The 24,004-nt window shown below is 35.4% G+C and overlaps 2 protein-coding genes across 2 annotated transcripts; one reads left to right on the top strand and one right to left on the bottom strand.

Moving 5' to 3' along the window:
* Window positions 1-1,386: 1,386 nt before the first annotated feature.
* Window positions 1,387-15,367, top strand: LOC121725241 (BTB/POZ domain-containing protein 17). Its single transcript, XM_042112102.1, has 14 exons — window positions 1,387-1,568; window positions 2,569-2,709; window positions 7,246-7,343; window positions 7,521-7,602; window positions 7,785-7,904; window positions 8,217-8,353; window positions 8,625-8,741; window positions 9,023-9,135; window positions 9,446-9,720; window positions 10,064-10,159; window positions 10,996-11,084; window positions 11,931-12,017; window positions 12,107-12,185; window positions 13,500-15,367. The coding sequence occupies exons 1-14, from the start codon at window positions 1,491-1,493 to the stop codon at window positions 13,554-13,556; spliced, it is 1,569 nt and encodes a 522-aa protein (XP_041968036.1). The 5' UTR covers window positions 1,387-1,490; the 3' UTR covers window positions 13,557-15,367.
* A 990-nt stretch (window positions 15,368-16,357) lies between these two features.
* LOC121725250 lies at window positions 16,358-22,989 on the bottom strand. The gene is made up of 7 exons (XM_042112115.1): window positions 22,906-22,989; window positions 22,555-22,728; window positions 19,761-19,966; window positions 18,903-19,056; window positions 18,327-18,595; window positions 17,723-17,935; window positions 16,358-16,918 (listed from the first exon to the last, which is right to left on the bottom strand). The coding sequence occupies exons 1-7, from the start codon at window positions 22,955-22,957 to the stop codon at window positions 16,865-16,867; spliced, it is 1,122 nt and encodes a 373-aa protein (XP_041968049.1). The 5' UTR covers window positions 22,958-22,989; the 3' UTR covers window positions 16,358-16,864.
* Between the last annotated feature and the right edge of the window lie 1,015 nt (window positions 22,990-24,004).

Here is a 24,004-nt window from a genome sequence, read left to right as displayed (position 1 = left end):
TATATATATATATATATATAATAATAATAATAATAATATCTATGGACGCTTCACACCACGTCAGTCTGGCCCCGTGCTAAGTACCTAAAGGACTTGTGTTACAGGTACCAGACAACGGAAATATATTTAATACTTTTATACTATACATATATTTAAGATTTTTATTATATCATACACATATTTAATATACATCCAGACCCGGGAACATTGAAAACTTTTTGTTCCGTCGGCGGGATTCGAACCCGCGACCTCCGGCTTGAGCTACCGACGCGCTCACCACTGAGCCACAGAGGTCGTCAAATATATATATATATATATATATATATATATATATATATATATATATATATATATATATATATATATATATATATATATATATATATATATATATATATATATATATATATATATATATATATATATATATATATATATATATATATATATTTATGTTGTAATTTGACTACCGCAAATGGCGGCCAAGAAAGTCTAGCAAAGCTTTAAATGAAGGTGGCAAAAAATGGAACTAACTCTGGCACATCTAGCTTTTATATTGAATATTTTAGTCGCTCAAAACGTTCAAAACTACAGCTGATTCAAAAGCCGCCGTCTAATTGGAGTACTTCAGCACGCACCGCTGCGGCGCTAGGTGAGTTTTATTTACAATATTATGGCGTCAACTAGCAGGTGTTTGTTGGTGTTTGTGGTTGTTTTTCGGAAAGTAGGTAAGTAGTTAATAAAAGTTACAAGTATTATTAAAGAGATAAAATTGTGGAGGCACATACGAGTGAATCAAAATTTCAATAAATATTCGAGGAGAAATTACGGGATTATGAAATGGATGGAGGCAGCCTCCCCCGAAAGGGGGGTTCGGGGCACAGCCCCCCGTCAAAACAAAAACAATCCAGAAAGTCCAAAAGTTGGTTAGGTTAGGTTATAACTTAGATCACAAGTCCACAACACAGAGGGAGCCGAGCGAGCGCAGCGAGTGTGCTGCGGCAGCAGCCGGCGACTGCCATCAAATAAAAGGGGGGCTTGGGGGGCGCAGCCCCCCGCCAAAACAAAAACAAACCAGTTGGCTAAGCATCGTCTAGCTGTAGTGTTGAACGTTGTAGTCAACAAGTCGGCTAACCGACGTATAGACGTGTGATTGAATGGCGTTGTTTAGTCAAAGGGCTGTTTGATTGAACGGCTATTTAAACCAGTCGGCTGCGACATATACATGTCGACAGTCGACACTGTAGTATCCCTAAGTAGTCTGTGCTGGCCATGGTTAAATAGCCGAAGTGCCATAATAAGAAAAAATAAGTTGCCAAATGAGCGATTTGAGATTTCTGACATCTGTCACTTGTAAATTGACAGTGTGTTGACAGTAGTCTACTTTAAACTTTTTGTTTACATTAGTTTTATAATTTATTAAAAAAAAATTCGAAATAACATATTTACACATAATTAATTGGAATGTGACTCTTTTATTCCCGAACAAAATGAGTTTATCAGCAAATGCATCTTCTTCCTCAACCTCAAATCAACATAACCCACTGGAAAACAGCGAAGATGTGGAGGTAAGATTATGGTCGTACTCTCACAGTAGATTTTCGTTCGTAAAATACTGAAGATTGATATTGAAGAGATTTACACTAAATGGCACTTTAATTTTGATCGGATTTAAAGTACAATAAGTTTTGAGGTTCAGTTTATTCTTGTGATTTCATAGGAATATCCTCTACTATCTCTAGTAGGAATAGGTACTGCTATAACCATAGAATTAGAATGTTAGAAAAGGCATTCTGTACAATCGTCAGCACGAAAATGTGTCACCCACGAAATGAGTGAGCTCACTCATCTGAGAGCAGTGTGCCTTAGGCAGCGGTAACAGCCGGACGTATTTAATTCATTAATTACCGCGTTGTTTTTCGCTACATTTCGCTCCAGAATGCCGTCATGTGCATTCCGACAGTGCAGTAACAATACGAAGAATACAAATAAAGCCAAAAGTGTAATGTTTTACATGTAATTACTAAGATTTTATTAATATTTAAATTATTGTCTTCCATTTTAAGAGAAAAATCAAGACGCAGCGTAAAATGAGCGAAGAGAAAGTAGTATATGATATTACTGTAAGACAAAAAAGGACGACAATATTTTCTCGATTCGAGTAAAGCGTAAAATGAGCGATAGAGAAAGTAGTATGTGCTATTACTGTAAGACAAAAAAGGACGACAATATTTTCTCGATGCACATTTTGCATTCAAAACATTGCTACAGTTTTGACGGCATACATTGTATCTTAAGTATTTTGATATTGTTGGCTATAACTACTGATGAACTAAGGAATTTATTGTGTCTCTACTACATATATTATATAACTTACACCATGGATTCATTGCACTTGAGACAGCTAACACAATAATATTAAGGCACAGAAGTCAGAAAGTATGTTTGTAATGGGTAATGGGTAATGACTTGTTAGTTATTGCTTTATCCATCAAGTAGCATACCATTGGCCACACATTACAAAAATAATATATAGATAAAGAATTAATAGTTAATTTTTGGTTCTAGGTGGATAATTCAAAGAGTGTTCTTCACAAGATAGCAACACTGTATGCAGAACAGCTGATGAGTGATTTGATTCTAGAAGTTGGTGGGACTGAGTATCCCGCTCACCGTCTGATACTATGTGCTACTAGCGAAGTATTCCAAGTAGGTTTTTTATTTCAGTTGTAAGATGTATATTGTGCAATGAGCAGCTAGGCTATTCTCTAAGGAACACGTTAAGGCTGTGCTCTCCGCTGTTATCACGGATGTGGCAGCCGTCACATCGTTCGCTGTTACCACGGCTGTAGAATTCGTATTCTGTAAGCTCTATTAGCTCGTCGACGATGTCTCGGCTGCGGCTGTCGGCGAGGCTGCGGCTCAGATAGTGGACTCGACTATAGATACATTTTTGTCTTAGGAATTTTAGTTATTTTGTCCCGATAAACTCTATATTATTAGAACTTTTATAGTAATAATCATTTGTAGTACATATTTGAACCAATTCAAATAGACAAAATTATTAATGCATCGAAAAAATATCCAAAAAGTTAAAGTACCAAGATATGAACCTCGTATCCATTGAGTTACTCGTCGCATAAAAAAAAACTCGCTTGGCCTTCTACACTTACGTATGTAAACAAATTTATAAATATATGAGGATATTTTTTTTTCTTTGTTTAAGTTTAGCACTTACACATTATTTTCTGCCACCATATTTTGGTTGCCTGGAAGAAACCGCTGAAAGCGGTAAGGCCGCCTATTTGCTATGTTCCTTGCCTAATGTTGTTTTTTGTTATTTTATATTGTTTATAATGCAAATAAAGAATTTATAAATAAACTAGATGTCCCGCGCGGCTTCGCCCGCGTAAATTAGAAATTTTACAGAATCCGTAGGTACATTTTCCCATAAAAAATATTTCCCCAGTTTTTCCCACATTTTCCTGAGTTTCTTCTGTCGTATTAGTCTTAGAGTAATAATATAATATAACCTTCTCGATAAATGATGAGTCTTACTCGATAAATGATCTATCTAACACTGAGATAAGTTTTTAAATCGGACCTGTAGTTTCTGTGATTGACGCGTTCAAGCAAACATACTCTTCAGGTTTATAATATTAGGTAGATATAGATTTTTTTTAATTATCGCTTGACAAACTCGAGTCTCGATCTAAAAGACTATGAAATGGTATAATATGGTAGTGATGATGATGATGATGATGAAGAATGTAATTTGCATAGTAGCATATGCTTTCTGTTCTTAAAACAACGCCGAAACTCCCAAACTTGTATCTATAAAGAATCAGGAATTCTCTCAGCACCTTCCGAACCACGGTATACCAGGTATATCTCGGTGCAAAATCTTACTTGTTGGTAGCATATGCTTAGAATACTTCTCACGAAACCGAAGTCACCATATGTTTCCCTATAAGTTTTGAGGAGTTCCCTCGATTACTTATGGATCCTTCATCAGATCACCACTTTTCTGAATATAATACCAAATTGGGATGATACCCTATATACCAAAAGAAAAATTTTGAAAATCGGTTAACAAACGGCGGAGTAATCGTTGAATATAAGAAAACGAACATAACACCTCCCCCATTTTGAAAGTCGGTTAAAATTGTAGCCTATGTGTTATTTATTTAATATTTTAATCAGCACATGAATTGAATAACAAAAATTTTTTCAAATTAATCGTAGCACCATCTGTCAGGACAAACTAAAATTGAAATAGAATAATATTGAATGCGATGATAGCGCCGTCCGCCGGATCTAATGTAAAACATTCCAAAATCAACAACTCCTTATAAATAAGAAATTAATTGAAAAAACATTTTCTAGTAGACCAAACTGTAAATCTAAACCATTCTCGAATCTCCACGAACACACACAAAAAATTTCATCAAAATTGGTCCAGTCGTTTAGGAGGAGTTCAGTCACATACACACGCACACAAGAAATATATATATTAAGATAAATATAAAGAATGTAAACAAAAGTGCAAACCAAGGGACATGAAATAGATGAAACTTCATTTAAATACTTATAGCTTTAGTTTTGCTGTTTACAAAAAGAATTTCTACTAGCTACGCGATAAGAGTAGTGTACCTCGGCTCGAGTGACCCGCGCCAACCACTTGAAATATTTCGTGGAACATAATATTTCATAAACATTGAATACCTAGTCTTTGTCTGAGATTCGTGAAAGTTGGATTCTTACCTTGAAGTGCTACGTAAAAATTAACTAATATTGAATACTTGGTATGTAACTATGTACCCGCGTATGTTTAATGTTTTGTACTCAGTGTTCATACAAGCTCTAAGTTAAGTGTAAAAAAACTCGATAAAAACGCTGTTTAGTATGTAGAAGAAAGTTAGATACTAGAAAGATTTATACAAAACGTGAATTTCAAGATTTTTGTGTGTGGAGTTACAATTTTGTCATTGTCGGGACTCGGAAGTCGGGACTCGGGCTCTAGCGACTTTTTGAGGTAAGCCGTAAGAGTTATTTTTATAGTGACTTAGCATTTGAATTTCGGTTTAAACGTAAAAAAAAATTAAAACAGTGCATTAATTAGGGTGTACATTTCAGTAAGTAAATAAGTACAAAATCATACAAAATCTTTGGCGACAGCCACGAAATAGTAGCTTTTCGTTTGACATTAAAAGTTGTAGGCGTTCGCCGAGGCTGTAATCGAAGCTGTAGGCTGTTGAGCTTAGAGAATACGAATTTCTTACATGAAATGTCAAAAAGTGATTCTATATCACCCCGCTTACAGCCGCGCGGCGCTAGTATCGAACAGCCTAGAAAACATAAACAAGTGAATACCAATCTCGATCACACGGCTGTAACAGCCGATGTAATTACGGCTGTTTTAATATTTGCTCTTAGAGAATAGCACTGCAGGGCTCGCGGTTAGTGTGATTTTGGTACTTGTGACAAAATGTAAAGATAATATGGACATACCCCCGGGATAAATCCCGAATCCCGATTGTTGATCTGATTTGTTGATTTTATTAATTTTGCTACCTACTTAGAACTACATCTGCACAATTTAGGCTTGTTTTTTTAAGGTGCATAGTGATGCCATCTTTTAAAAAAAAATCTATTGAACTAGGCTAAAACAACATTGTGTGATTGCAAATATTATATAAGAATTGCTTAACAAAATAATAATAATATTTTGGAAATTTCAATCTACTCCGGTGCAATCAAGTGCCCGCCCCCAGCGCCGACCATATCACCGACCACTGTCGTTTTTACGATCTTGAAAAAAAGCCGCGTTCTTTTTTGCTCTTCGATCTGCGCAAAGTATTCGTTCTTTCTGTCTCTCCTCGCTATACCTACTGATTAACAGTTCTCAATATTTTATATTTCTTATTTTGAGTTAATAGTTCATTTAATCAACTTTTTATAATGCAAGTGGTCGGTTTCCGATCGGTAATTTTCCTATGTTCTAGCTCAAAATTATCTAGTTTGAAAACAGTGCACAAAGATAGCAAGAGGGCATATATATACCCGAAATTATGTAAGTCAGTGATAGTTTACATTATATTTGTTGATAGAGGCTTTGAAAATAAAGTGAAACTAGGCATTATGTTAGCCTTGTTTTAGATATCGATTTATCGATTTTAGAGTATTGTATTATAGAATATATGACCAAAGTTTAATTTTGCAGGGCCTAATCGTAGTAGTAGTGTTCTTTTCTGACAATATTAATGTTTATTTAATACATTTTAACATCTCGTATTTTATTTGAGGTCGATAAAAACAATTATGTGAATCCTGCGGAAGGGAATGTCCATATAAATTTTTCGTGTTTCAATCCTTTTCAAATCCCGAAATCACACTACCTAAGGGGGGTATTACATTATCATTTATATATGATCATTTCTATGATCATAATATATAAGATCCAATATAAATGATCATTTGATCATATCTGCATATTACATTATCATATTTCATTGATCCTATTTTACGTCATATGTGGTTTCAATAGCCAATGGAGAGCGCTAACGCTGACAGGTATTGACGTCAGGGTTACTAGATCTCAGAGAATTCGATTTGTCAAAAGACATCGTTATTGTTAATATGGTTTGTTTTTTTGGTAACCCTGACGTCAATACCTGTCAGTGTTAGCGCTCTCCATTGGCTATTGAAACCACATATGACGTAAAATAGGATCAATGAAATTGTGATAGGCAGATATGATCAAATGATCATATATATTGGATCCTAATGATCATAGAAATAATCCAATATAATGTAATACCCCCCTAACCCCGAGCCCTGGCAATAAGAGATAATTTTAGAAATTTTATTTTACTTTCGTTTCTTTCCATTTCTAATCCTGGTAAATTGTTATATAAAGTGTTTAAACATGACTTAGATACAGTCTGTTAAGAAAGAGTAGACGCAGTACAAAATTTTCTAAACATAATCGCGCTCATAAGGTGCAGGTTTTTTCTCTTTGTATTTCTAGAGAGAACACTTATACACTTTAAATATTATCATCTTGCACATTTTTATCTCGATTGAATAAGGTTTCATATTTTTTATGTGATTTGAAAAATTGTGTACAGCGTCTACTCTTTTTCAACAAGCTATACTTTAATATTAAATATTGTGTGTGTCACACACTTAACACAATAATTTTTGTTGTAAGTAATTATGAAATATTATATTTTTTATTTTTAGATTATGTTGATGAACAGAGAGTGGAGTGAGTGGCGTGAGAGCCGTATTGTTCTTCAGGAGACACCCATTGCTGCATCTGTGTTTCCTCACTTTCTGAAGTAAGTTTTGAGTGTATGCATTTACACAAAATAATAGACCATGAGCATATTAAGACTATTAATGCCTGATGTATGATGTAAGACACATAATTATAGACGAAAATATAAAAATTATTAAATATCTTTATTTTTAAAGTATTTTTATCATTAGAAATTTATACCCTTTTATTGTTACAGGTACTTTTATACTGGCCAAATTAAAATTTCACACATAAGTGTACTACCAGTTCTGTCTTTAGCAGATAAATATAATGTTAAGGTACAAAAATATGTATTTAAATGGTAACAAAGCTATAATATTTAAAAAAAAACACAAATCACCACTATAGACAATATTATGTCAAGGCGTACATGATCAAAGCTTTAGGGTTGTTTTGGTCATTTTGTTGTGACTCTTATATAGAATACTCGTAGTTGTCTTATAATATTATTTTGTTATAGGATCTGGTGACTCTGTGTCTCAGCTACATGTCGCAGCACATAGCCCAGGCGGCAACAAGGGGACAGCTGATTTCATGGATGCAATACACTATGGCGTGTGGACACAATGATGTGGCTAAGGTAAAGCTAGTGAAAGGGTTTAAATATCTACAAAGGTGAAACTAAAATAAATAGGCATTTTTCTTTTTTTTACCCAACAACACCAGGAGGGTAATGTACCTATGTATGTATGTTTGTAAATTGTTTGTCATGCTCTGCAGCCATCATAATGTCAATATTTGAACTTGAAAGATGTTAGATTCATGTTCACTGTTAGGTTTTTGACATACCCAGTTTAGGTACTTATATCAAAATACTTCCGCTTTTTTAGATTTTCAACTTCTACTTTTCAAAAAATCTATAAGCATTTTTTTATGAATGTGTTTGAATCAGGCGTGCCAGAACTTTGTGAAGTGGAACATGGAGTGGGTGTGGGTGGAGAGTTGCCTGGGCGAGCTGGAGGCGGACACGCTGCTGCTGCTACTCCAGCAGAGCGACCTGGTGCTGGAGAACGAGATCTCGCTGTACCAGTGAGTACCAGAGACAATAAACTGCCAGAGACAAATAATCCCTTTAGCAAATATCTTCATATTATTTTGCAAATACAACTTATCATTACTAAATTAACGTATTATTAGAATAAAAATAATTTTTATGTTTTAGTTTTTTAAGTTGTTTTAAATTTTTCGGTCGGTTTCCTTATTGTACTTTTTTCCATCCCCTTAACTTATTTATTTTTTATTTTCTTTTTTGTTTCTTCTTCTTGCCAGTATTACATGACATCTATGTGTTTCATTTAAGGTTCGTCGTCCGTTGGCTGTACAAGCAAAAGGAACGATTGACTGCCAGTGAGGCGAGTGAGGCTGAAATTAAAATGCACTGGGAGTCCCTCGTCAGCATAGTAGTTTCTCACGTCAGGTTGGTACCAATATAATGATGGCACGAAATATTTGTGTTAAGCTTGCATGGAGTCAAAACGAATAGTAGGTAGTTTATTTTAAACCACACTGAAACCATTGATTGGTTTTATTTTTTACGAACATAGCTTACGAGTCATTGCATCAATCTAGGTAATTTTTTGCTCCTAATTAATAAAACTAAATAATACAAAATGTCCTTGAAATTCAAAGTAATAAGTAATATCAATGTAAATAGTTTTGGTCTTGTCTCAAGGTTCAAAGATTTATTATTATTTATAGGTTCCCAATGATGTGCCCAAACCAGCTGGCTAAGTTGCTGCTGTGCCCTTTAACACAGGAGCATAAGGAGTTCTTTATGGAGAGGATGGCTATTGCCATGAGCTATCAGTCGGGTAAGTCTACATTGTTCTACAGTAAAACTTTTACTCAACTTGCTTGGCAATATTACGGAAATTTTGTTAAGATTCTGGATACAATACAAGCCAAAATTTTTAATTGAACATATCCTTGAATTATTCGATCCGAAGACGATGTAAATTTTTTGACAGACTGCATGTTGTGCAATATTTTCCGTCACACGCCTGTTGCATTGCTGTCATGAGTTGTAAATTGTTGAATATTATGTATCATGATACATAATATTCAATATTCACCGTGTGGCCTGCCAGTCAGACCGTATGACATACTTTACCGTATTTGCAGGTCAATACGAGCGAGTATCCGAAATACAGCAGACGGAGGCGGGCCGGATGTTGTTCACGCCCCGTCTCTACACGGAGGACATCTGGGGTTCGATTCTTGCGGTGGACCACTTCCACTCCCTGCCGTGCTACCACACGAGGACGTTCATCTTCTCCACGCGCCCGTCCATCATTGATGTTGCCAGCGAGAAGATGACGGAGTGGACGGTGGATTTGTACCCGAAGGGCGTGTGGTTCAAGAAGAGCATGATGATTATATGGACGGGGACTTATGATGTGAGTATATATTGCTCGCGATCATACCTGTGAAAGGTTGTGGAAATCGTGTAATTTTTAAAATAGCTCTGTATCGTAGGATAGGTTAGCTTAGTAGTAACTATTCAGTAATAGCGTAAGTGATTGTGATGAAATTGGGCACAGGAATGGGTTTAACCACAACGGAACATTTTTTCTACTACGGAATGTACAGTTTTTATGGTAACACACCTGCAGCTCTTTAAATTGCGAGTCCATGGGCGACGATAGTCTTTCTATCAGGTGACTCGTTTGCTCGTTTGGCCCCTTTTTTATAAAAAAAATCTTTAGCGCACTTTTGTTAAGACTGTTTCATTGTTTTCAGATTCCTGAGGTAGTGTTGCGCACGGTGCGAGTGTCCATCACGTGCAACATGGACGCCAAGTCCGACGACAATGACGACACCGACGTTAGAGTCAAGGTAAATTACGTGTATTATAAAGAAAATATGTGTGTCTCTCCATGACAAATTTTAGCAAAATAGGATCAGCGGTTTTGGCGTGTGAAGAGGTAACAGACAAACAGACAGACAGACTTTCGCATTTATAATATTAGTATGGATGGCACGGATGGCAGCCGTGTCATATATTTTTTAACGTGTGGCGTATGAGTTATGACATGACGTATGCTGCGTAAAAAAGGTTGACAGCCCCTACTTTTTTCAATTCACAGAATATTCAGAAACGAAGCCTATAGGCTTGTTTTACGTGGAAAATTAAGACAATATGTTCGGAGTAGAAACTTCTAAAGTGTAATTTGAGGTAAAGATAAGCGTCCGACCTGTGGATGCGGTACGTCACAATTGGGGGCCTACCACCACCTCTAATAAGCGACACCGTTTGACAAATGAGCAATATTACTTTATCATCAAACTAGCGATTTTAAAAAAGTTGATATTTCACAGCGGATTTAACAATGTTTTGCATTTTTTGCTTTTTTTTTAGTAAAATTATATTTGAAAAGTGAGTATGGTGATGTTATTGTAATCTTACAACAGAGTGTTCTGGAAACATAATAGTTTTACGAAAGGTCGTAGTAGGCCCCCCCCACAAGGGTCGCAAGCGTCATAAACTGTCGACGGCTGCCGTCGAATGCCGCCAACACGTGCCGTCGTCTGCCGTCGACTGCCGTTGACGCGTGCCGTTCATCTGTAAGCGCTTTAACATTGAATTGACAATAAGCCGATTAAATGACTGGTCTAGGTCTGTCAACTGCCTATAAATAAATTTCCTCGATGTACATAATATTGTCGTGTAGATCGGTATCCTGGTGTGGGGCGTGCAGAACGGCGTGGAGCACGTGTCCGCCGTGCTCGAGCGCGTGCACTGGTTCTCCAAACACAACAGGTAACATGCACATTGGTAATAGAACTAAATATCACTTGTGCGACTTAGGGCATTTCACCACTTCCTGATAAGTGCTGGATAGGCTCTCCACAAATTATTTGACATGGAGTATGGACTATCTGTCAGATAAGTTGTGGATGGCCTATCCGGCACTTATCAGGAAGTGGTGAAACAGCCCCTTAGGCAGACAAAATCTACACAGAATTATTAAAAATAATGTAACCATAACCAAACTCAGCCCAACAGGTGCCAATGCGCCGCCATCTATTATTAACTTGTATTGTGTGCTAAGACTAGAATAGAAGGACTTATAGTTAATCAATTACATTCCAGTCTAGTTTTTAAATTTTTGTCATGTACCTAGGCGAACGAAAAATTATGACTGACCCATAAAGTTATTATACCTAGGCCCTAGGGGAATAGAGCAACAATCTCGAGCTGTCAAACGAAACCGAAATTGATTTCATCTGTGTGTAAAAATATGTGTATGTATACACTTACACAAGCATGATTGAACATGATTTCTATGAGATTAAATTGTCAACGTGCGGCACGTGGCGACTGGACGTCAAAAAGAGTGGCAGCACTCTTTGTGTCATGTATCACACGTCTCTTTTTACCACGCAGTGTTACTGATAGTGACGTCTCTCTTGCACAGGCCTTGTTTCTCTATTCCGCTAGGTATATTAACTTTATGGACTGACCCGAGTGTGACAACCAACTAAAATTACGCCAATTTGCAAAACCTTTTTTTGATACTAAATAATTATTTATTACACTTTAATACAGTATTCAGATGTTATAACGTCTTATACATATACTTCATACATCTGTAAATGTTCACAGAGTATTAAACATCGATGGTGCCCTTGATTTTGACGAGCTGAATACGCCCCTGTACTCACCAGCTAACTCGAACCTGGCGCCACCTAAGTGAGTTTAATTTTCTTTTTCTCTATTTTTACTATTCTCACCGCGCGGTTGGTCGCAATTAGTTTTTAAACATTTATAATGAATTTCAGAAAATGCCCTAAATGTACGGAAGACTGCGAGCCGGCCGAGCCCAAACATCTGCTTGGGCCCAACCGTGACCACTTGCGGGTAGGTGGACAATGTTTGTTTTTATACACTACAAAATATCAAAATATCTAATTAATACTGCCCTACAATATATATCAAGTAATCACAGATATGCTTATGCATATGCCTAAGAACGAACTATTAATATAGAGTTTGTCAGTTTATCTACTCAATGGTTGTGCAAGTGGACGACCTCTGTGGCTCAATTGGTTGAGTGTGGCAGCTCAAGCCGGAGGTCGCGGGTTCGAATCCCGCCGACGGAACAAAAAAAAAGTTTTCAATGTTCCCGGGTCTGGATGTGTATTAAATATGTGTATGATATAATAAAAATCTTAAATATATGTATAGTATAAAAGTATTAAATATATTTCCTTTTTCTGGTACCTGTAACACAAGTCCTTCAGGTACTTAGCATGGGGCCAGACTGACGTGGTGTGAAGCGTCCATAGATATTATTATTATAATGTTTTAAGCGGGCGACTAACCCTAAAGTGTCGATTTTATAATTCATTTTTATAGTTTAAAGTAAGCCCCGAATTGTTTCATTTTCTAAAATAAGATACTACATTATATTTCCGAGAATTCGATCTGAGCAAAAACACGATATCTTAAAATTTTCTCGATAGAAAAAAATCACAAAGATGCATCTAATTTTCACAAATTTTTCATTTATTGCCATAACCGTGCATTGAACTAAGTTAATATTTTAACACATTGTATAAAATTCTATCATTGAGAGATCGACCTAGCGGATTTTTAAAATGTTGTATATTTATTGAGTTATTGAGAAAAAAACTAATTTGGCGATGAATCCGCGTCGTCCTTTTTCACCTGGCATATGAAAGACGGGCGTGAGTGTGAAGAGAGAAGGACGAAGTTTGATTTTTTGGGTTAGTCGCCCTCTTAAGGTTAGACTAACAAAAGCGCCAGTGAATGGATCTCGTGTCTAAAATCCTCAGAAACTGGGTATTAATCTATAAGCGACAGGTTAAGAAACAGGTTACTTATAAGGGGCAATTCAGACCGCAACGCGATGCAATAGATGCATTTCTTAATTTCTACTGATTTGACAGATTTCAATTGCGTGAGACGTCTTGCGAATCTGTCAAATCCATACAAATTTAGAAATGCATCTACGCGCCGCGTTCCAGTCTGATTTAACCCTTAGGGTTTGATTTGCCAGATTCGCTAGACGTCTCACTCAATCGAAATCTGTCAAATCCATACTTTATGCTGCGCTGCGTCTCGCCTCGTCGCGTTGCGGTCTGAATTGACTCTTGGGCATGTTTTTGCCAGTTACGTTAGCGTTTTACTTTCCTATCACTTTATTTTCAGATACAAGTGGTGATTCTGCCGCTAACGGACTACTGCCACGTGAGTCCGCACACATGACAGCAAGCGCCACTCAAATTTTGAGACCGGTGTAAGTGACGGACGTTACGTTTTACCATTTTATTGCACAGTTGTGCGAATCTATTGAATTGTTGTTGGGACGAGTATTGCCAATTTGTTTATACATAATATAAAGTAAAATATTTTCGAAAAGGATCGTGTGTACACGTGTGAAGTGAGACTTATGTCCTAAGGCCGGCCGCATACATACGTTGTCCGTATACGATTTCCGCATTCGTTTTCCGTATTCGGAAAGCCGATGCATGCAATTGATAGAAAATACAGTAAATGCCGCACACTTTCGTTTTTCTCCGTACGGAACGAATATTCCGCACGTATGATTCAAGTGCAAGCCCGGCCCGTTCGCGCGTGAAAAAAACGTTTCGTTAGTCTCACAGAATTCAGAATACGGAGAAAACTAATTCGGAAATCGAATACGGAAAACGTGTGTTTACGGCTAGCCTAAATCGTGACGGCGTCGGACTTTTTATGACCCGACCTTGATATTTCGCTCTTGAGCTTGACTCGCTTAAGAAGTTTCACTTAAAAACATTTTCGAATGTAGTATGCTCCGATTTGGATGCAATTTTGACGACTGCTCAAGTGCTCATCACAAAAGCAGATTCTACTTAAACATAATGAAGGCGCCGTTTGTTATATTTCTATGAATTGTTGCCGCATATCATTTATAACGCCATCTGTTGTTGTGTTTGTGCACTGTTATGACATTGGACGAGGTCTTATCGATCCTGTCCTATAAATAATCCTCTCTTTCCCTCGATATCCGCTACGCGAGTTTGGCGCCACTTGCACCAAAAGTGAAGTTCAAAATCACATAATATTATGAGACTAAATTCAATTTTATAGGTAAGTTTGATGCTTAGAAACATGGTATGATGTCAGATATGTAGTGAACAGCTTGAGTGCTGCAAAAACTGCCCACTCTCGAATTTTGATCTCATTACAATCATATTGAATTTAAAACTTTTATATCAACAGTTTACGAAGTTGTTAACTCAACATTGTTGACTCAACAGAATTTGAAGTCATATGCAACAGCAATTGTATAAGAATATTATTTTTATTTATCTTTATATACTTCAATTATTGTAATCATAATGGTTATCTTATTAAATTTATTAACTAAATAGTTATTAATAATAATAAAGCTTATATTTTCTTGGGATTTATTCTAGTAAGAGCATTTTGCTATTGGTGCTAGATATCGTTTATAGAGTACAAGATACATCGTAATTCGAATCCTGTTTTACTAGGAACACTTTTAAATAAACCACCTGTACGCGGTTCCGCGTTTTTAGAATGACCATACGCGGTAATTACTTATTTTAATGGGTCAAAACGCAAGTATCCAACTGACATCTTCCGCCGCGCCATCTTGCAACACTGGAACATCGGCACTACATCAATCATCAAGCGCCCATCATCTAATCTTCTATAAACGTAATAATTTATTTTATATTTTATATTCTATATTCTATACATTACATGAACACAGTCTAATCTAAGTAATTAACACAAATAACACCTGTCATTGCCATAGTATTACGAAGTCTATCGAGCACTATTAGCAGAATGGTATTGCTGCAATTAATTTAAGTTAATGAGAGCTGTTTATTTTAGTATTTTTTGTTTGTTTAACTGTCTGAAGTGAATTTGTTTTTTTTGGTGTAATTATTTTCATGTATTGTAAATTGTAAAACTAATTAATGATATTGCGAGTGCAATAATTACTGTTGTTTGCATCTAATTCGGATTATTATAAGGGCCTGTTTCACCACTTCCTGATAAAATGCCGAATAGGCTATTCACAAATTTTTGACAGATTCTCTATGATCAGATATATCAGATACTTCATATTATGTCAAGTTAAGTGGTGGATAGCCCATTCGGCACTTATCAGGATGTGGTGAAACAGGCCCTAAGTGTTGTTTAAAAAAATAAATGCGTTTAAAGTAGGTATGTTGATTTTATTTTATAGGTGTGAAATACTGTATTGGAAAACATTATTGGCATAACGCGATGTGTGTGACCTATAATAATATTTCCTGCTTTTTCTGATGAAATTAAACGGCGAAATTTTTAGAAAAAAAAATTATATTTATGCAAAACGGCATAATATCATAAATAAAGCATAAGTGATAATAGCGTTCGCAAGAAACAACTTACTTAAAATTTAAAATTATAGTTCATAAAAGAATTACATACATCTTAGAAAATACGAATTTAATCTTTTGTTTACAATAGCAAGTAAAAAAAATGCAATAACTAATTTTAAAATGAGAACATAGTTAACTTTTTTAAACATAATATTCTGAATAGCATTTAATACAGAAGACAAAAAACCTGTTTGGCCACGGCCAGACGTTCAGCCAGTTATAATGACAAAGTTACTTTGACAAGTTTAAAGGAATCTATATGATATTTATATCAATTATATAAAGATAAAATGTCAAAACGCTACACTTAAAACAAATTTTGACTGAATAAAATATAAAAACTAGATTGAGCAAATATACAAAATTAACTTAGCTTAATATGCTATTTATGTCTTTATCGTTGGAAGTTAACAATGCGTATTATAATTTTAAACAACAGGTATCTATTAAAATTTTGTAATAAAAGCATAAAACGTCTGCGTTATTATACCACATAGAACTGCAGTTAATAATTACTAAAAAGTCAAGCCAATATTATATTATTTAAAATGCTTCAAAAATATTTTTTTTATAATAATATATTTACTTTTGTTAAGAATCAAAATTTAACTGAGTAGGTTTTAAAAAATACTTTACTTTAAAAATTACGGTAACAATATCTTGGCTTAATTTCTAAGTTACAAATACATAATGCAATCAAAATTCATAACGAAATATCTTCGAGCGCCTTTTATATTTTTTATGAAGGGGCAAATAAAATGTAGATGCCACAGTAAAAGTTAAGTACAAATTTTGGAAGTACAATATAGTACCCATATTAAGTACTTTTTAATTTATAGATATTTTATAGATTCTTTTGTTCTTTAGTGAACACCCAAAACGAATACTATTTGGTATCGCTAGTCCTAAAAACTATTTTCAATGTTGATAATTTCATCTTATAAATCTCATTTAAAAAATTTTGTATATCACAGCATTCACATTTTATTTATTACGTCATGACTTAAACGATTTCGTTTTGTGGATATACACCGCGTAAAGGTTCTCTTCGAAACAGACAAATCATAATTTTGAGATAGCACACATCGTTTTGATTTACAAAAATATGTTAAAAAACTTACATTAATTTGGTCATAGTATAAGCGCTTTGGGGAAAAGTTCCATTGAAGCATAATCTTCCAGTACCTGAAATTATAAGTAACTTGTTAGTTGGACTCGAAAGCCAGCCTAAACGAGCGTAATTTGTGAGTTTGGCAGAAATTCTGTTGGACTGCCACACGAGCGTAGTTTTGAGTTGTGAGTCGCAGAATTTCAGTCGCAGAAATTTGTTGGGCTGCCAGATGAGTGCATTTTATTCAGTTGCTGTCCAACGTTTATACCAGGTGTTTGTGTCGTGCAATTGAACCATTGAAAATTTTGTGCATTTACGAAGCATAATATTTAGAAGACACAGAAGATAATGCCAGAAAAAGAAGCTGGGTAAATCCACTTAATAAGGAAATATGGACGTGTAGTTAGCAACACTGCCCTCGCTCCCCGCGAACTCAATTCGGTCGGAATAATGCGTGCGAGTCGGCAGATAACTCATTTTGCGTCGCCGTGTGAATCAAACAGGACTTTTGTATGAAACTGAATGCAGCAGAATTTCTGCCAGCAGAAATTCTATGACTCACAACTCACAAATTACGCTCGTTTGGCTTCACGACAAATCTCCATAAAATAACATTGAAACTCCGCGATAAAACATATTATAAATTTCTTCTGTAAGTTGCGTAACGCCCTTGGTCCTTAATAAATTCTGCACCACATAACATAGTTATAACTTATAACCATAAATTGACCATAGACTTTGTTACATATTAACAAAAACGGACACTTTGTTACATATTAACAAAAACGGTTTCAACCACAAATCGATCTTCGATAGGACATTTACCGTGACCAAACCGAGCAGCTACATCTTTGCCGTCAGCTGCGGACAGCACTCACCTGTCGCAGCAACTCCACAGTGGGTCGCGGCACAGTCGGCGTCAGCAACTGTCGCAGTGCGCCGCCGTCGAGACACAGCTGTTTGTTGAGCAGCAGCTCGGGCGGCGCGCTGGGCTCGAGCGGCGAGTGCGCCAACGAGTACCGCCGACAGATGTCCGCCCACGCCGTTAGGTGTTTGTCGTTCGCCTCCTCTGCTACTGCCGCTATGTCGCTCTGTGTACATAACATGGTTATTGGTTAGTAAGCTATTCAAAAATATGGTATTGGTATAATTACGGCGGCATGCTAACTAAAATATGCTAACTGCTAAATTGTATGTGACTAAAATTTTCCAGATAACTATTGCGATCAGCATTTATTGGAACATTTCATTAAATATAAGACACTTTTCATCGCCGATGGTCATGAGTCATGGTGGTATATTTTTTGACACAAATTCATATTAATAGCGGAATAAAAAAGTAGCGCATTAACTTATAGTTGAATCAAATTGTTGATGTAGCACATTATGCTCATTATAGCTATCAACAGTCGTATTGAATGTGACAACAAGATGATGTCTGAAAAACGACTACTACTATTGAAAACATTCAGGCGAACATACCTTAGCCAGTGTTGATAGAGCTGTTCCATAATAATCATGATTTATCTTAAATATATCCGACACGAGCTCCGTTAGGCTGCCCTGCGAGCTGTTAGCCTCATCCACCACATTGTACGTCTTCCACTTCGTGTCTGCTCTGGTGCCGACGACCCAGATGGCTCGGCACAGGTCTCTCACATGGACAGTGTTCATTTTAATATCTGCTGTCCAAAGCAGTTTCATTGTCTCACCTAAATGCTTGTATATGCCGCCATATAGAAGACGTGGAGCTACAAATAAAGTAAATTCTTGTAGAACCTAGCTTTTGATATTAACAACAACACATGAAAAAATTCTAATAATATAAAAAAAAAAAAAACTATAAAATAAGAACCTCCGCGGACAGAGGGGTGGCGAAGGTAATTTTTTTTGCATAAGTACATAACATTCGGAATCATTTTTTTTAAAGTACTTAGTTATAAAAACGCAAGCCGTCTTGCCTATTACCACCCCGATCGCCACGAAAATGACAACAGCCTCAGTAGAACAAATCCTGTTTTTTTATGAATTAGAATTGTATCACAAATATTAACTTACTTAGACTTCTTCGATCTGCTATTCCATACACAATAGCCGGCCTCAAGATCGTAAAGCTCAACTCAGGTTCCAGCTTCTTCAGTTCTTTTTCCACCTGGCTCTTCATTCTTCCTTCTACAGTCCACGGTTCAACAGGACAGTCTTCTTTTTGTGGCTAAAAATAAGCATGGAATAGATATACAAGGTGTTACAAAACTAAGTGATAATACTTTAGGGTGTGGATGTGTTCATTGTAGAGAGTTCACTGTAAAAGTAGCAGCGCCACAAATTTTTTTTTCACTTTTGTATGGAGAAACTCGTGACGCTGGAGCGCTTGCCCTGTAGGCTGTACAAAAGTGAAAAAAAATGCATGCGGCCCGCGGGTCTTGGTTGGGGATAGCTGTTTTCAATGTAATACATAGTTGATAATATTATGATTTATAGGCAATTATTATTGTAAACGCGCGGGAACCGGAAATTTCCGAGTTACAAACTACTTAGCTATTTGACCGAGCTTGGCTTGGTATTCAATGAACATTACATTTTCTAAAAATTATTCCTAGCTAGATTGATATATATATATATATATATATATATATATATATATATATATATATATATATACAAGAATTGCTCGTTTAAAGATATAGGATAAGTACGGGATGGTACGGTACGGGGTAACAGAGACAAAGCACGCAAAACTATTTGCTGACTATAAACCTAGGGACTGTCCGCACTGCGAATTTTAACCGCCGCGCGCGGATTTTTTTTCGCGGATAAAAATTCGCGATAAATTTATATGAATAAATTCGTGTGAATAACATCCGCGCGGTTAAAATTCGCAGTGCGGACAGTCCCTTAGAATTTTTTTATGAATACCTTATCACTGCTATACATTTGTCCACTAGATATTTCGATGAGTCTTCCAACATTGAGCTTGGCGCAGTGCTTGGCGACGTTGACGCTGAGTGTGACAATGCCCTCTGCGTACACCGCCTCCATCTGCCCCACTCTCGTCTCCCCCGCGCAGTTCACCACCAGGTCCCATGGCCCCTCGTTGGGCTCCAATGCATTGGCGCATGATGCTAAAGATTTTATAGACTTCATGATGATTTTTTTAAAAGAGATGTATGCATTTGGCATTAATTGACTATCTATAACAATCAAAGCTGAATCAACAACTCATATTCCCAATCACTTTCAGGTGTTTCAGGACCCAGTCCAAGGTGACATTCTAAGTCAGAAGTGCCAAAATTACAAATTTATAGAATTAAAAAATCCACAAGTAGCTGAGAAACAATGTATTAGTGCTAAATATTTATTTATCTATTCGGAAACATGATTGGGTATGAAGCTACAGCCTGACATCCAAAGAGGTGCTAGCCCCTGCCTCAGGCTAACTATTAAAAGTCCTGTACCTTCATTATTATAAATTCTCTACACATGTCACATACAATAATCTTGCTACACAAGTATTAAAATATGATATAACAGGATAAGCCTACATTTGAAACTTACACAATCTACAATATAAGTAGATTTGACTATATATATATATATATAATACTAGATGTCCCGCGCGGCTTCGCCCGCGTAAATTAGAAATTTTACAGAATCCGTAGCTACATTTTCCCATAAAAAATATTTCCCCCGTTTTTCCCACATTTTCCTGAGTTTCTTCTGTCGTATTAGTCTTAGAGTAATAATATAATATAACCTTCTCGATAAATGATGAGTCTTACTCTATAAATGATCTATCTAACACTGAGATAAGTTTTTAAATCGGACCTGTAGTTTCTGAGATTGACGCGTTCAAGCAAACACACTCTTCAGGTTTATAATATTAGGTAGATAAAGATTTTTTTAAATTATCGCTTGACAAACTCGAGTCTCGATCTAAAAGACTATGAAATGGTATAATATGGTAGTGATGATGATGATGATGATGAAGAATGTAATTTGCATAGTAGCATATGCTTTCTGTTCTTAAAACAACGCCGAAACTCCCAAACTTGTATCTATAAAGAATCAGGAATTCTCTCAGCACCTTCCGAACCACGGTATACCAGGTATATCTCGGTGCAAAATCTTACTTGTTGGTAGCATATGCTTAGAATACTTCTCACGAAACCGAAGTCACCATATGTTTCCCTATAAGTTTTGAGGAGTTCCCTCGATTACTTATGGATCCTTCATCAGATCACCACTTTTCTGAATAAAATACCAAATTGGGATGATAGCCTATATACCAAAAGAAAAATTTTGAAAATCGGTTAACAAACGGCGGAGTAATCGTTGAATATAAGAAAACGAACATAACACCTCCCCCATTTTGAAAGTCGGTTAAAATTGTAGCCTATGTGTTATTTATTTAATATTTTAATCAGCACATGAATTAAATAACAAAATTTTTTTCAAATTAATCGTAGCACCATCTGTCAGGACAAACTTAAATTGAAATAGAATAATATTGAATGCGATGATAGCGCCGTCCGCCGGATCTAATGTAAAACATTCCAAAATCAACAACTCCTTATAAATAAGAAATTAATTGAAAAACATTTTCCAGTAGACCAAACTGTAAATCTAAACCATTCTCGAATCTCCACGAACACACACAAAAAATTTCATCAAAATTGGTCCAGTCGTTTAGGAGGAGTTCAGTCACATACACACGCACACAAGAAATATATATATTAAGATATATTTTTTAAACATATTAGGGTTACTTTTCATTCATTTCATTTTAAATATTGTAATAATGCTATTAAACAAAGGGTAATAAATACAAATGTCCTGATCATTACTGTTTGTATTACTCAGTGTATGTATTCAATTTAAATTTTTATTTAAATAACTTCCATTGACATAATCATGCATTCATATCTTGCTCAAATGACAATGGGTTTACCAATAAATTATCATGGCTTATATTGCATTGTCTAAAAAACACAAGTTTATTTGATATTAAGACAAATCAAGACCATTAATACCAATAAGTAATATTTAAAATAATCTTAAATTTTTCAATAAATAAAATAAGTAATATACAAAGATGTATATGCATATTCCCTAAGGGGTCTTGTCCATTTATAATATAAATAAAATAAAAACATTGAAGCAGACATCATTATTATCTTCAGTTTATATGTTCAGCACAGTAGTCTGGAGTGAGTCACAAACTGATATGTTATCAACCATGTCAACAATGTTATGCTCAGAGGAAACAATATGTTACAAAGTGCATATTGGGACTTGGGAGGATAAAATATTGTCCTTTAAAGTTTTTTTTTAATTAATAGGCAGAATAGGATCAATTTTTACAAAGAAAACAAATAACATAAGTGTTAAAATAATATAAAAGTATTGCCTATTTTCATAGGCATTTATTTGTTGAAGTTTTTACATTACAATTTTATTGTAAATTGCGATTGAGAATTGAATGAGAGTACTTAAATATTTTATGGTAAAAACTTTGTACATTAATTTTTTCTTTTAATATTACACAAATAATTTGTTTTGAATATTTAAAAGGTATTAATTGATACTGTATGTAACAAAATCTGTTGCTCTTGCAGTCTGGTGGGGATAAAGTAACATAGTGCAATATTAATTAAGTATAACTTATCTTCTATGACTTAATAGACAGAAAATATGTATTTTTTCAACTTACTTGGATTAATAAGATTGGCACTTTTGTATTCAACGCGGGGGTCCTCAAAAATCTTCGTATGTGTTGGATTGAGAAAGGCCAGCTGTGGTGGTGTTTTATCCACCGCACGTAAATAGCTCACCAAGTCATTGCTTATTAAATATTCAACGAGGTTGCGTCCGATAAAACCGCACCCTGAAACAGGCCTTGCGATCAGAGAATTGAAAAAACATAAGTCACAGGATGACTAACACTTTCCAAAACCGTTAAGAGATTTTAAAAAGTTTCATAAAAGGACATTACATTTTTGGACTTTATATCCGAAAGTAAACACGCCGGTTTATTTCAGAAAATATTTACATAAATATTTACCTCCTAATACGACTACTCGAAGTTTTGAATTATCGCCGGCAGAATCAGACATATCGACACGGTATGGTACGGTTCCAGAAACAGAATGACAGTTTGACAATTGACAGCGTTGACAAATGACATTATGAAACGATGACAGATAAATGACAACTAACTTTTTTAAATTGTATATTAATACTGCACAAAAAACTTAATCTAAACTGCTTTTAAACTTTCTAGTGAATACTGAATAGTGATGCAGCGAGACAAAACTAAAACTTACAAATTACAAGTTAAGAAGTGTACGAACTACGATGTAAGGAATGAATGATAACCACAAGACAGGATCGAAGCATTTTATTTTAACGCATAAATTATTTGTATTATAATAGTTTCTTGATGCGGCGTATACCACTCAATTTTAATCTTATATCTTTAAACGAACAAATTCTTGTATATATGTATATACATAAATGGAATCTCGGAATCGGCTCCAACGATTTTCATGAAATTTAGTACATAGAGGGTTTCGGGGGCGGGGGCTAGGAATCATTTTCAGAAAATGTCTTTTTATTTGTGTTTTATCGATAATCGATAAACTGAAAAAAAAATGACTCTTCCTGACATCTATTGGCGAATAATAATACTATTTTGTTAGCAACTAATTATTTTAACGACCAGCAGATGGCGTTATTAAGTAACACGAAGTCAATGAGTGTTTGCTATACCGAGCAAAGCTCGGTCATCCAGGTACTAATAAATTTAACCATTACCTTACCTACATACCTTCAATTTTGAATTTCGAAGAGTTGATACCTAATATCTATTCTAGGTACAAAGTTGAAGACTGATATAGCTTTTGAAATTCGGGAAAATTCATTAAAATTTTTCTACGTGACGCCGGTACTCAAATGATACTGGCATTAAAAATTTGTCATCCTTTTTTATAACACCTAAACTCTAAAAAATATTTTTGTAGTGTCAGTCACATTAAAGAGTTGATCACGCCCAAAAGTAACTTTTTGTTTGTTAGTTTTGGTGATAGATGGCGAAAATAGCTATAGAAAGCAGAGAGAGAGAAGCAGAAAGCTAATTTATTATTTTAAGTACCTGCCAGACC

Source organism: Aricia agestis, chromosome 3, assembly GCF_905147365.1.
Source record: "Aricia agestis chromosome 3, ilAriAges1.1, whole genome shotgun sequence".
Classification (NCBI taxonomy): domain Eukaryota; kingdom Metazoa; phylum Arthropoda; class Insecta; order Lepidoptera; family Lycaenidae; genus Aricia; species Aricia agestis.
Note: the sequence above shows the minus strand (reverse complement) of the source record. Positions and strands in the feature narration are given on the sequence as shown.